The 13,993-nt window shown below is 38.1% G+C and overlaps 2 protein-coding genes and 1 pseudogene across 13 annotated transcripts in view; 2 read left to right on the top strand and 1 right to left on the bottom strand.

Annotated features, from left to right (window-relative positions):
* LOC105233453 (RYamide receptor) overlaps positions 1–13,993 on the top strand; it is a 349,078-nt gene that overhangs the window by 77,957 nt on the left and 257,128 nt on the right. The gene's annotated exons all lie outside the window — the stretch shown is intronic.
* On the bottom strand, positions 1,476–2,695 carry LOC125776467 (phospholipase A1-like; annotated as a pseudogene).
* The window catches only part of LOC105233447 (uncharacterized), a 32,864-nt gene continuing 24,372 nt past the window's right edge, over positions 5,502–13,993 (top strand). Inside the window, exons 1-2 of the mRNA XM_049449778.1 lie at positions 5,502–5,581; positions 5,653–6,627. Coding sequence (XP_049305735.1) covers positions 5,542–5,581; positions 5,653–6,627 — 1,015 coding nt within the window. The 5' untranslated portion in view covers positions 5,502–5,541. The remainder of the gene's footprint in view (positions 5,582–5,652; positions 6,628–13,993) is intronic.

Below are 13,993 nucleotides of genomic sequence, written 5' to 3' on the forward strand. Positions count from 1 at the left end.
CACAGTTCCCTTATACCGAGTTTTTGATGGGTCCTCTCAGAGAGTTGAGAAAAAAGTCGTTCGCCTATCTATTGTGGTTGCAAAAGTCGAACCTTCCTTGTGTTTATTGACGTGCATTTGTTGTTGCACACAGGCGGGTGCATATCTTCTCTGTAACAAGTTGGTGGTTAGACTCATGATTAGATCCTCGGAGAGTACACATGTCTAAAATACTGAAAACGACTTTTGGATCCTGGCAGACTCCGGATCCAGCTTGATGAATTTTTCTATGCCCATCCATTTTGAGGATGTTTCATCGACTAGAAAAAACGATAGTTTTGCCAAAAATATCTTTTGTCTCTTATGCGAAGCTATTTCGATTTTAGCATTGGGAGTATTTTTTACGTGGCGGTATCGTTTTCGGCCACTTCCAAGTGAATGTAATATATAATAGGAGTTTTATAAGTACACTTAACACATCATATGTAACCGGAGCGAGTGATCCCAAAAATCATGCGAACCAATCGACCGAAGGTAAAAAAGATAGATTACGCATGACGGCCCAATACCGAAAAAACACGCGTCTGCCACAGAGTAGTCTGGTAAGAGATGCACAGAGTGTATTGGAAATAGTGAACAACACGGATTTTTAGAATGGCGTTGAGCAACACCCGCAGCGCCATCAAGATAGGAAAGGGGAGAATGGCTTGTAACTAGAACCTTTATTTTAGAAGCAGTTATGGACTTCGACAAACTTGGCATAAACAGCAATAATGATGCCAGCCTGGAGACATAACAAAGATTAGAATTGAAAATCGGTGCCAGTACGAACTCAGGAGAAAATTAGGATGATAGATAGGATAAGGATCCCTCTCACAACAACCAAAATTAACAATTCACAAGTCGCTCTTAGTAGTACCAGTGCTTCTGTACGCGTAGAAAAATTAATAATATCAAAACATATTGAACTTGGCGTGGAGTGTTCCAGAGAAAATCGCTTCCCACGATATTTGGACCTTTACGTGTTGACGAAAACTAACGTATCTGGATAGTGACGAAGTTTGATGTACGAAGTTGGAGGAAACATGCGTAACAGTGGTGCCTTAAAGGCATAAAGAAGGCTTAAAGATAAAGAACGTTCCTAAAAACTAAGTGGCCGTTGTGCAGCAGCTTATTTAATCACCAGACAAACTAAGGATACTCATTTGAGCAAGACATCTGAACAAAATGTGACCAGATAGCTTGGTATCGGAATTTTCATAAAACAGGGCTCACTAAAGAAAAACTAAACTCATCAAAAAACCGTTTTATATTAAATAGACGGTAAAGTTCAGGGAACGAGCGGAAAGCTTCCTAATCGTTAGTTGACCAATTTGGAATACGAGTATCAGAGCAAATATCTATATAAGACGTTTGAACGATAAGTATAAGATGTGACATCCTTGGCAAGTTGACTTTTTGTAATCTTGCGCTCAATATCGAACTTAAATAATTATTGATTATAAACAATAATATCCACCAACATATCGTTCTATCTTCTTTTATTCACAACTTTATCATATACAATTATTCAGTACTTAGTTGCCATACCCATAGGGAGCAGTACTGTGGACTGGAACGTAGTAATCACCACTGACGAATTCATAATTGTAGAGGCCACCCATTTTCACCGCACTGTACTGAGCACCACATTCCTTACTAACGGCATTTTCGTAGTCACTGCAACGCATGGAGGGGAAGTTATTTTGACGCACGGCTTCAGCGTAGTAAATACATGAGCGGGCATGACTACAAGCACCAGTCAAGTCTGTACCACAACCTGGTTGATTCTTACCACCGTTGGGATAGAAAGAGCTCTTGCCAATTGGTTTCAAGAAACCCAATTTACCACCACATGTCTGAATTGTTTCTACATAATGGGCATCCTCCGAGTTGAGACGTTTGTTGGGTTTGTTGTAACTGAAGAGTGGGAGAGCAGGGTCCAGACCGACAATAGCATGAATTTTCCCAGCGCCGACATTTTTGCCAACATAACCGGCAATCTGAGCACCCAAACTGTGACCGATCACTTCGAGAGTATCCAAGTTCAAGCCATGATTGCTCACCAAGTAATCAATCATGCTGGCAACCTTCTTTCCCACACCAGGAACAGCGGCGACGGATGAGACATAGTCAATTGAACGTGCACGTCCCAATCAACAACGATAATGTTGTATTCACCATGCGATAGCCATGCATCACGAATGTTAACATTCATGTCCGCCTTATAGCTTTGAGTCCAGCCGTGAATTAAAACACGAGTTGGATGACTGGCATCGAAGTGCGAATTGGAAATGGAGTCCTTGTCAGCGGTAATTTTTTCTCCATCATTTTGATTCGACAGAGTGTACAAGTAGTAGGTGACTGGAGAGAGATCCAAACGTCCCATAATTTTTTCCTTCTTCTCATGTTCTGCCAACATACTTTCAGCCTCGCTACTAGTCATCCAGACGAGGGAACCATCAGCTTGTGGCACATACCAACCATCCTCATCATCGACAGGAGCAGCCCAAGCTAGTCGAGGGAATGATAAAGAATAAATTGAGTCGTTAAAATTAGAAGAGTATAAAGGTTTGTTCCCTGAGTAATTACCTGTCATCGCAAAAAGCGCCAAGATCACAAGAAACTTCATTTCGCTAATGGTGGGGAATTAACAATGATGGTCTACGGCTGTGATCGCCTTTTTATATGCTTTCAAAAATCCAGATATATTGAGATAAATTGTTGTAAAGTAGAAGTAGAGCGTGCTTCCTGCTTCATTTCTGATCATTCAAACACTTAAGCGTATGTTGCTATTTGATTAGCACATGCCTGAGAAAGTTTGCCGATAAGCAAAATTAGAAAATCAAAAACCATAAACGAAAGCCGTTTTATATAGATGAAAGCTAATTCTGTTGAAGGCTCATTTGGCTGGTGATAAGGAGATGTGCTATATTTATTGTATTGGTCAATTGAATTAAGTACATCAAGATAATCCATCTACCTGCGACTCCCGCACTATAAGCAGCGCCATATGTGAAGGCACAATAACTACATTTATATTTACCTCGAGAACGACAGATTGAGCCGATTGATTCGCGCTGCTATCGGACGAGATAACTCTTTTGAGTCAGCTACTTTCGTTCAAATTCTGGAATATCACCCACAGTTCAACCACCGCTTTGGTAGTGTTGTATTTTGGTTAAATACACAAATCTGTTTATTGAGAACATATAAAAACATGTAAGGAGGGGCTAAGTTTGAGTGTAACCAAACATTTTATACGCTTGCAACTTGCAAGAATCAAAGCTCGGGTGCCCTCCAAAACAATGTTTTTGTCCAGCTTTGTAGCTGTCCACATGTGACGGCGTGCCAAAAACGTGTGTCTAAAATGTATTCTTAGAGTCAGAAGTTGCAACTCAGAACTATATTTCTACTGAACTAATAAATGAGGAGCAATGTCAGGCTGGAGTGCATGACATCCTGCGCTGTATCAGTAATACAAATTTCCGTTGCGTCTCCACGAACCAGACGGCGCCAGCGAAAGTTAATGAATTAATAAAACTTTTAACAACTAAGGAAGGGCTATGTTCTGGTGCAACCGGATATTTTATACTCTTGGAACTTGCAATTATCATAGGCTGGGAAATACCTTACGATGTAAAACCTTAACCAGAGGATCGAAATCTAAGCAGTTTTAAAAATACGTTTACTATATATGACTAACAAATTAGGTATAAAATTTGTTAGAAAAACGAAAAACAGTATATATGTATAAATATATATGTAGGTGGGAGTTGGGGGTAATATTGACTCGATTTTATGTAGTTTTACCAATACTACATACGATGAATATCCTAAATTCTAATAAAATGTTCGCAGAGGTTCAGTCCGATTTCGCCCATTTTCGTATCGTAAGATGGGAATGTGAAAAGAATGCCACCTACCAAATTTGATTAAAACCAGCCGGGCGGATCTCCCATCGTCCAGTTTTTATTTCGGCTCTTATTAAGATGTCATAAGATCTGGGGTGTAAAATTTAAAGAGTCTGGAATTTTTGGTTTTTGATTTCTAGCACTTCTAGTAGTTTTTAACAGTACCGCCCATGTACCGGTGGACAGGGTTATCGTCCAAATTCACTAATTTTCACACTTGCTATGTACATATGTACATGTGTATATTAAACCTACAATATTAGGGAAAGAGGTAAAGCTTGTTTTTAGAATTGTCAGCCAACACATGCCCCTTGCTAACGCGGTCATCTGTACCAAATTACAGTTGTGTATCTAAATTTATCTTTGTAATTTTTTTCATTACTTTTTTGCTAAGAAACATAAACATATACCAAGTTTTATTACCATATCATAATTTTTACCAAGTTACAACTTGCACGGACGGACGGACAGACAAACATTCAGTCTCAACATCCTTCTCATTTATATACTCGTATTTATAGCCCTAGATTAGCTTTAGATGATACATGCAGCCGTTAGGTGAACGAAGCTATTATGTGGTATTCTAGAGCAACTCGTTCCAAAAGTATAAAAATTCCAGTGAATTTGCAAAATTCGGGCATGAAAACAGAAACCCAAAAAATATTTGTTTCATTTATCGGTATAGTCGACCTCACAACGGTAAGTAGGTACCGGGAAATTGTAATTTAAAGTCCCCGAGTAAATGATATTTCATAAAAAATATTTTGCTAAGTTCGTAGGACCGTTCTTTGTTTACAGAAGTTGCTTAAGTCAGTACACCTCAGTAGTGCGTTGCGATTTTTACATGATTCAGTTTTAATATAACCAAGAAGCCTACGAGTGGTACAAAGCTTTCAAAGCCAGCCGAAAGATCGTTGAAGACATGCCTTCTTCTGGACCACCTTCGACCACTTCAACTAATGAAAATACTCGTACAAAAAAGTCAAAAATATGGTGCTAGCAGGCAAGTGTTAAAGAGATGGCATGAGGAATCGACGCCTGTTCGATTGATATTGGAATCTTTTGTGTATGCAACGAGTTCTTGCTCGACTCGACTTTTTTTCTAAAAGATTACAATTGTGTCCGACCAAAGAATAAACATTCTTAAATAATAAAATATTTTGCGTTTTTTTACAATTTCCGCACACTTTGTCACAAGGTATACGTACATATGTAGTTATTGTGCCTTCACATATGGCGCTGCTTATAGTGCGGGAGTCGCAGGTAGATGGATTATCTTGATGTACTTAACTCAATTGGCTAATATAATAAATTTCGCACATCTTTCTTATCACCAGCCAAATGAGCCTTCAACAGAATTAGCTTTCATCTATATAAAACGGCTTTCGTTTATGGTTTTTGATTTTCTAATTTTGCTTATCGGCAAACTTTCTCAGGCATGTGCTAATCAAATGGCAACATAAGCTTAAATGTTTGAATGATCAGATATGAAACGTGCTTCCTTTCTACTTTACAACAATTTATCTCAATTTATCTGGATTTTTGATAGCATATAAAAAGGCGATCACAGCCGTAGACCCATCATTGTTAATTCCCCACCATTAGCGAAATGAAGTTTCTTGTGATCTTGGCGCTTTTTGCGATGACAGGTAATTATATATACATATATACTCCTCTAATTTTAACGACTCAATTTATTCTTTATCATTCCCTCGACTAGCTTGGGCTGCTCCTGTCGATGATGAGGATGGTTGGTATGTGCCACAAGCTGATGGTTCCCTCGTCTGGATGACTAGTAGCGAGGCTGAAAGTATGTTGGCAGAACATGAGAAGAAGGAAAAAATTATGGGACGTTTGGATCTCTCTCCAGTCACCTACTACTTGTACACTCTGTCGAATCAAAATGATGGAGAAAAAATTACCGCTGACAAGGACTCCATTTCCAATTCGCACTTCGATGCCAGTCATCCAACTCGTGTCTTAATTCACGGCTGGACTCAAAGCTATAAGGCGGACATGAATGTTAACATTCGTGATGCATGGCTATCGCATGGTGAATACAACATTATCGTTGTTGATTGGGCACGTGCACGTTCAATTGACTATGTCTCATCCGTCGCCGCTGTTCCTGGTGTGGGAAAGAAGGTTGCCAGCATGATTGATTACTTGGTGAGCAATCATGGTTTGAACTTGGATACTCTCGAAGTGATCGGTCACAGTTTGGGTGCTCAAATTTCCGGTTATGTCGGCAAGAATGTCGGTACTGGCAAAATTCATGCTATTGTCGGTCTGGACCCTGCTCTCCCACTCTTCAGTTACAACAAACCCAACAAACGTCTCAACTCGGAGGATGCTCACTATGTAGAAACAATTCAGACATGTGGTGGTAAATTGGGTTTCTTGAAACCAATTGGCAAGAGCTCTTTCTATCCCAACGGTGGTAAGAATCAACCAGGTTGTGGTACAGACTTGACTGGTGCTTGTAGTCATGCCCGCTCATGTATTTACTACGCTGAAGCCGTGCGTCAAAATAACTTCCCCTCCATGCGTTGCAGTGACTACGAAAATGCCGTTAGTAAGGAATGTGGTGCTCAGTACAGTGCGGTGAAAATGGGTGGCCTCTACAATTATGAATTCGTCAGTGGTGATTACTACGTTCCAGTCCACAGCACTGCTCCCTATGTGTATGGCAACTAAGAACTGAATAATTGTTTATGATAAAGTTGTGAATAAAGACATTTCTTGTGAGATATGTTGTCGAACATTTTTTGTAACAGTAGTCTTAAAGCGTTTTCACTAATGTCTATAAAAGCCTTTTTAATTCTCCAGATAACAATGACGAGGGTGCAAGTTGCAAGATATGAAATGTTCGAATATACCCGAACTTAGCTTTTTCTTACTTGTTATACTCTTGCAACCAGTAGCTACAGGGTGTTATAGTTTTGTTCACCTAACGGTTGTACGTATCACCTAAAACTAATCGAGATAGATATAGGGATATACAGATGCGTGCAACTAATTAACAACGCTAGTAGGAAAAATCGAAATCGGTTGATATTTTCATTTTCGAAAAAAAATTTCAAATTGTGCATATTTAGTTATTGTAAATTAGCTATTTTTTTTTTTTTGTTATAAAAGAGCTTTTTTAAAATAAAAGCATTTTATTACTTTAAAGTCAGAAATAGGTCGTGCAACTAATTGACAACGCTTTCCTTTTTCTTGGAAAAATAATTTTTTTTTCGGGTTTAAAGTTAATATTTTGTTACAAACCCATTACAGTCAATCACGGCTTGATATCGAAGAGGCATTGACTCTACTAAACTTTGGCAAGATGTCCTTTGGAGTATTATTCCATTATTGTTTAACCTTTTAGTATAATTCCTGAAAATTTCAAACTTTATGGGGATGAATTCTCTTTTTCAAATGTGTCTAAAGATTTTCGATTAAGTTTAAGTCCGGGATGCATGAAAGCTAGTCTAATAGAAGCACCATGATTTCTTGAAACGATTGTGTTGTACCACGCGCCGTATGTTTTAAGTCGTTATCTTGCAGGTAAATTTACGTTGCGAGCATATTGTCATCAGGATATGTTAACATTATATTGTCCATGATTGAAACGTATTTGAACTGGTCCATACGCCCATTTATTTTACTAATGGGACCAACATCTCACCACGATATGGCACCCCAAGTCATTATGCAGCCACCACCATGTTTTAAAGTTAGCCTAGTGTATTTGGGGTCCAACTCCTTGCATCGAGGCCTACGGGCATAAGTTTTCCATCTGAAGAAATCCTATTTATCTTGCTTTTATCGAAAAATAATACACTTTTCCACTCTTTTGCTGTTCAGTGGCGGTATTTCTTTGCAAGCTCTAAGCGGATCCTTTGATTGCGTACAGAAAGCAATGGCTTCATCCTTAAAACACTTCCAGAGAGTCCTGCCTCGCGTAAACATCTTTTTACGGTAACTACAGATAGTGCATCTGATTTTCTCCAAAAATTGCAACTCGGATTTGTTTTGCCGACTCGTGGGGATCTTTTTTTGAATTGCGGATAATTAACTCGTCCTTCTGAAGAGTAGATTTTCGACCTCTCTTCTTTCTTGAAACTTGCTTTGTCATTTTATTCTTTTTGAAATACCTAACTGCATTAACTAAAACCAACCGCTTGGGGAGTTTTAGGGTATTTTCAATGTCTTCGTAAGATTTTCCATCCCCGTACATCTGTACGATAACAGCCCTAGTGTCCTTATCACAATACTCATTTTTATTCGCTAAAACTATTTAATAAAAATATAAAGAATTAGGTACCAGAACACAACTTATTTCTAAGAAATCTTAAGAATTCTACACGTGTTGCTAATTATATGCACGACCATTTTACTCACTATTGCATGAAAGTCCTCAACTATTTCAGAATAACGGGATTTTTATAGAAAAAAAAAATTGGTTGCTAAATCTGACCATACTTTTATAGAAAATAATTCAAAATAAAATTATATTTTTACCCTTAAAAATTTTACACAAATCGTCATTTAATTTATAGGAACAAGTCGTTGTTAATTATTTGCACGCATCTGTATACATATTTATTTATTTATTTATTTATTTAATAAACCATGCGCCAATCGGCTTTATACATCGAATAGTTATTAAAAAAATACAAAATGATATAGAGATATGAATGTGAAAAGTGATATATATACACAATCGGTTGAATGTAAGTACAGAGTTAGTGGTAGATAAACAGTACATTTTTGGTTTGCGAGATGAAAGCTTGATATGTCCCTCCATAAAAATCAATGTCTGCGTGTAATGAGTTTACGAGATTAGCAATCCTATTATTTGGTCCGTGGTATACGTAGTTTCGTTGAGTCTTGGTTGTTTTTAACAGTCTGTTATGCCTGAGCGAGAGGCTAGCAGGAGCAAGCTCAAAACTGCTGAGTGCTTCTGAGGAGTCAATCAGACCGTTGACAATTTTGTAGAAAAATGCCGCATCAGCGACCATCCGACGCGAGGTTAAGCTGTTGAGTCTGAAACGGGAGCGGATGACCTCAGTGGAGAGTCCCTGCATCCTTAACGATTGATGGAACAACAATGTCTTGCAGAATTTGTTTTGAATTCTCTCAACTCGGTTGATTTGTGTATCAGTATATGGAGACCAGATAACACAGCCATACCCTAATATAGGCAGTACAAGTGAACGGTATAGTGTGACCAGAGAATTCGGGTTGTTGAACTCCCTTCCTGTTCTGTTGATGAGTCCAAGCACTTTAAAAGATTGCACAGTTATTTTGTCAATATGTTTTGCAAATGTGAGTTTGTTGCCTATAGTAATTCCTAGATCCTTGATTTCGGTTAATTCCTGCAGATACTCGTTGTTGAGTTTGTAGTTGGGGACGATGTTGTTATGAGAGCGTGAGAAGGATACGACAGCGCACTTTTTCGCATTGAGATCGAGATTATTTTTAAGGCACCAGGTTGTTAGGCAGTCGATATCTTGTTGTAGTTGTGTGACGTCGGAATCGTTAGAAACAATTCTGAAGATTTTCAAATCATCGGCATATAGCAGACATTCAGACTGTATGTTGTGTACAATGTCATTGATAAAAATATTAAAGAGTAGTGGTCCTAAATGCGATCCTTGAGGAACTCCAGATGTTACCTCATATTCTCTAGACAGATGTCCATCAACCCTGACTTGTAGGAACCTGTCAGTTAAATATGAGTTAAGCCAATCCAGTGCGGTGCCATTGACGCCATATTTATTTAGTTTTGAGACGAGTATCAATGGTCAACACGGTCAAAAGCTTTACTAAAATCGGTGTAGATTGAATGTACCTTTTGTCCTTCATTCAGTGCGTTGAGTTTATAGTTGACATACAGATAGAGATTTGACACAGTTGATCTGCCAGCCACAAATCCATGTTGTTTTAAAGTGATGATCTCCTTGAAGGTTAGTGATAGTTGAGGCAGAACCAACTTTTCAAAGAGCTTGGCTAATGTTGATTGGATGCAGATGGGCCAGTAGTTAACTACTTCAGACCTTAGGCCGCTTTTGTGTATTGGACTCACATAAGACAGTTTCCAGGCACGAGGGAAGCAACCTGATTTAAGAGAGTAGTTAAAGATATGAGTGAGGGGCTCACAAAGCTCGATGGCGCAGTTTTTTAAAAACCGTTTGGTATCCCATCTGGTCCGGCACCTTTGTTTGGATTTAATTTCAGTAGCTGCTGCAGAACATCATTGTATAGGGCCTTTAAGCTGTGAACGTTGGTTGACGATCCAGTTGAGTTAGCATCAACGAGCTGATTGCCGTGAGTATGTGTGGAGAATGTAGTTTTGAAATATGAGGCGAAAAGATTGCTAATATCCGGGCCGGTGTCAGCTATTTGGTCCATCCAGGACATTGAGGATGGTATATCAATATTATTTTGTTTCTTATCTTTAATAAATTTCCAAAATGCGTTGGTGTCAGACTGGACCATGTTCTCAACCTTGTTTACGTAACTACTGTAACATTCCGCACTGAGTCTTTTGCAGTTCCTCCTTAGAGTACTAAAACGGTTGTAATTGTGTTGGTTTTCCCTTTTCTTGTATTGAGTGTGTGCTGATTTTTTAAGCTTAATCTTGTTTATGAGTTCATAGGAGAACCAGCAGGGATAGGTACTGATAGATTTTTTGTGAATCGGTACATATTGTGATATTCCTACTTCAAGAGTATTGTATAACCAATTGACTTTACTTTCAATGGTGTCCAGTGCGTACAGTACCGTCCAATTGACTCGGTGAAAGAAAGCGTTGAGGCTGACGTAATCAGCTTTCTTGAATGAGTAAGTGACTGGATTAAAATGCTCTAAGTTCAGTTGAAATTTAAGATTTATGACGAAGGCAGGATGATATTTGTCCTCAAGAACGAGAGGTAAGGTTTTATCCACGTAAGCCTTAACATTGCTGAAACAGAGGTCCAGAAGATTGTTCTGGAGGTTATTTATGTTATTTATTTGGATGCATTCCAGTAAAGCAAGTCCATTGTATACAAATTTTTCGCAATCGGCTCTGGGGGTGCTGCTTGACAAGTTGAAGTCACCTACGATTATTAGCTTTGCGTTATTGTATTTGACATTGATATAGTTGAGAGTTGTAAGTAGTTTACGATAAGTTTCTAGTGTTGTAAGAGGCGGCATGTAGGCGGCACATCCAACAATTATATTAAGTACAGTACCTTTGATTTTTACGAATACCAATTCCAAATCTTTGTCATCTGTGGTAATTAAATCGGCATGGATGTGACGTTTGACCGCGATGAAGACGCCACCACCACGATCTAGACCAGTGCATATTGGATCTCTATCTCTTCTAAAAATTTTATAAGTGCTATCAGTTACCTCGCTATCATTAATTGACGAGTTTAACCACGACTCAGTGATACAGAGTAGATCATGACCACTAGCCGCAGATACTGTCATAAACTTAGACAGCTTTATCCGAAGGCCCCTGGCCTTTTGGTAATAAATCTGAAGGGTTTTCAGGTTTCTTTTTCTTACTGATCGATCGAAAATTCTTGTTCACTATCTGCGGTACTCCTCGAATGTATTTGATGGTTTTGCTCGTGTCACCATTTTGTGATAAGACTGCCGAGAGCGAAGTTTTGTCAGCTTCCAGTCTGTCATTACCAGCAGCATTAGTAGCTTCAGTGATGCCAAGGGCAATGACATTATTCTCTCTCCTTTTTCGATCGTTCATCTCCCTTATGATGTCTTCCGGAGATGATACATTCCTATAGGAGTTGAGCTTGTTTTCTACGGAGGAGATCCTGTCATTCAAGTTAGGCAACGTTCTGCTTAGAAAGCTTGTATACTTCTTTCTTGAGTTCAGCGATACTCTCCCCGATGGTTTGTTTAAAATTATCAAATTTGTTATTGAATGTTTGGGAAAATTGTACGAATTGCTTCTTGAGAATTGTTTCTAATTTATCAATATTGTCATCTCCACTAACATCAGGCTCCTCATCAGATGCAATATCGATGTCTCTAACACTAGCCTCAAATTCACTGCATACGGTGCACCTCCACTGTATGTCATGTTTTTTGATTTTAGTAGCAATGACATTAAATTCTGCATTACTCAGTTTCAGTCTGAAACTTTCAGACATTCAACGTGGTACCATTTCTGACATAATGCACATCTTAGACCTTTTGTATTTTTTCGTACTGGTTCTGAGCAGCTACCGCATGCGCTAGCATCAACTTGCTTTTTGGGTGGCATGTTGAGTATTAATGTATTCGCACTTACACAAATGTTTAAATGTTAAACATACGTCGGTAGATCACTATTGTTGTGCAACAATTGTAAAATATTGTGCAGAAGTAAATAAGTTGTACTTATGAATTTACTTATAGATTTTCACTTATAATTTAATAATTTTCAATTATTTTTAATTATTTTAACGGAGCGTTCTTAACATACTCGTCTGCACGGTAGCCCTCAGAGTTGCCAATATAAATGATCAGGGCGACGAGAAAAGTTGAAATCCGGTTGGCTGTCTGTCTGTCCGTCCGCCGTCCGTGCATGCTGTAACTTGAATAAAGAGATATCTTGATGACACTTGGTACACAGGTTTCTTAGTGCAACAAAAAGTTCGTGTTTGTAGATGGGCGTAATCCGATCACTGCCACGTCCACAAAACGCCATTAACCGAAAACCTAGTTATGCCATAACTAAGCACTAAAGTAAACTCATACTGGGGATGGCAATAGATATGATCACTTCTGGGAAAAAAATTCTAAAAAGTGGGCGTGGCCGCGCCCTCTAATAAGTTTAAGTTTCGCGAATATTACAAGAACTCTTACCTATAATGTGAAAATGGACGAAATTGGATGAAAAACCCGTTCACTCCCCTAATAACGGTACTGTTCAAAACTATTAAAAGCGCGATAAATCAATAATTAAATGCGTCAAAGACGAAAAAATTTGCCGTCGGTATGGTCCACTTTTTGGTGAAATACCATATCTCGGGACCCGACTGACCGATTTTAACAAAATTTGGTATGTGGCCTTCTTTTTATTCTTATGAGCGTGTTTTACTCATAACGGTGTATCTTTGTGTCAGATAAATTCAAGCGAAAACTTAAGCCAGTCCCTATGTAATTAATATCAAGATTTTCGAACATCCGACTGACTTTTATATTATTAGTTTTACATCCTGGTTTAGATTCTTGCAAATTGCAAGAGTATAAAATATTCTGTTGCACCCGAAAATAGCCTTACTTGTTTTAAATTGGTTTTATAGAGTTATCTTCCTAAATAGGTTATACAGACGGCAGAGTAATTTGTCTGTGAAAAAATATTTTATAGCATGAAAAAATATTTCCAGGTATCAGCGGCAATTGATACTACTGTTAGTTTTTTTTTTTTGTCAAATATCAAATTGACTTACAGAGGAAGTAAAGGTTCCTGTTAAAAGTGACACTGTCCTTGTTTCAATTTTCATTTGGAGGAGTAGTAAGTTTATATTTCTGTATATTATATTTTTCTGGGAACGTTTGATGCGGACGACCCAACAAGACACCGCTACATGCTATACTTGTGTAGTCAACGAAAGAGTCCATTTATTGCAGGAAACTTTGTGAATTTATTGCGCGAATTTCGTAATTTTGTCATTTCGATAAACAAGTTGTTGAGATCAGTTTAGATTAGGGAAGAAAAACTATTATACTCTTTTTTTGTTCTTCTGCAGTATATTGAGTGGATGTAAACATATAACATAGCCACTTTGTCGCTCTTATAAAGAGTATTCAGATCCAAATACTTGACACAATATAAAATCAAAGAAATTACTGACTTAATCTATGGTAAAGGGTGATTTTTTAAGAGCTTGATAACTTTTTTTAAAAAAAAACGCATAAAATTTGCAAAATCTCATCGGTTCTTTATTTGAAACGTTAGATTGGTTCATGACATTTACTTTTTGAAGATAATTTCATTTAAATGTTGACCGCGGCTGCGTCTTAGGTGGTCCATTCGGAAAGTCCAATTTTGGGCAACTTTTTCGAGCATT

Source organism: Bactrocera dorsalis, chromosome 2, assembly GCF_023373825.1.
Source record: "Bactrocera dorsalis isolate Fly_Bdor chromosome 2, ASM2337382v1, whole genome shotgun sequence".
NCBI lineage: Eukaryota > Metazoa > Arthropoda > Insecta > Diptera > Tephritidae > Bactrocera > Bactrocera dorsalis.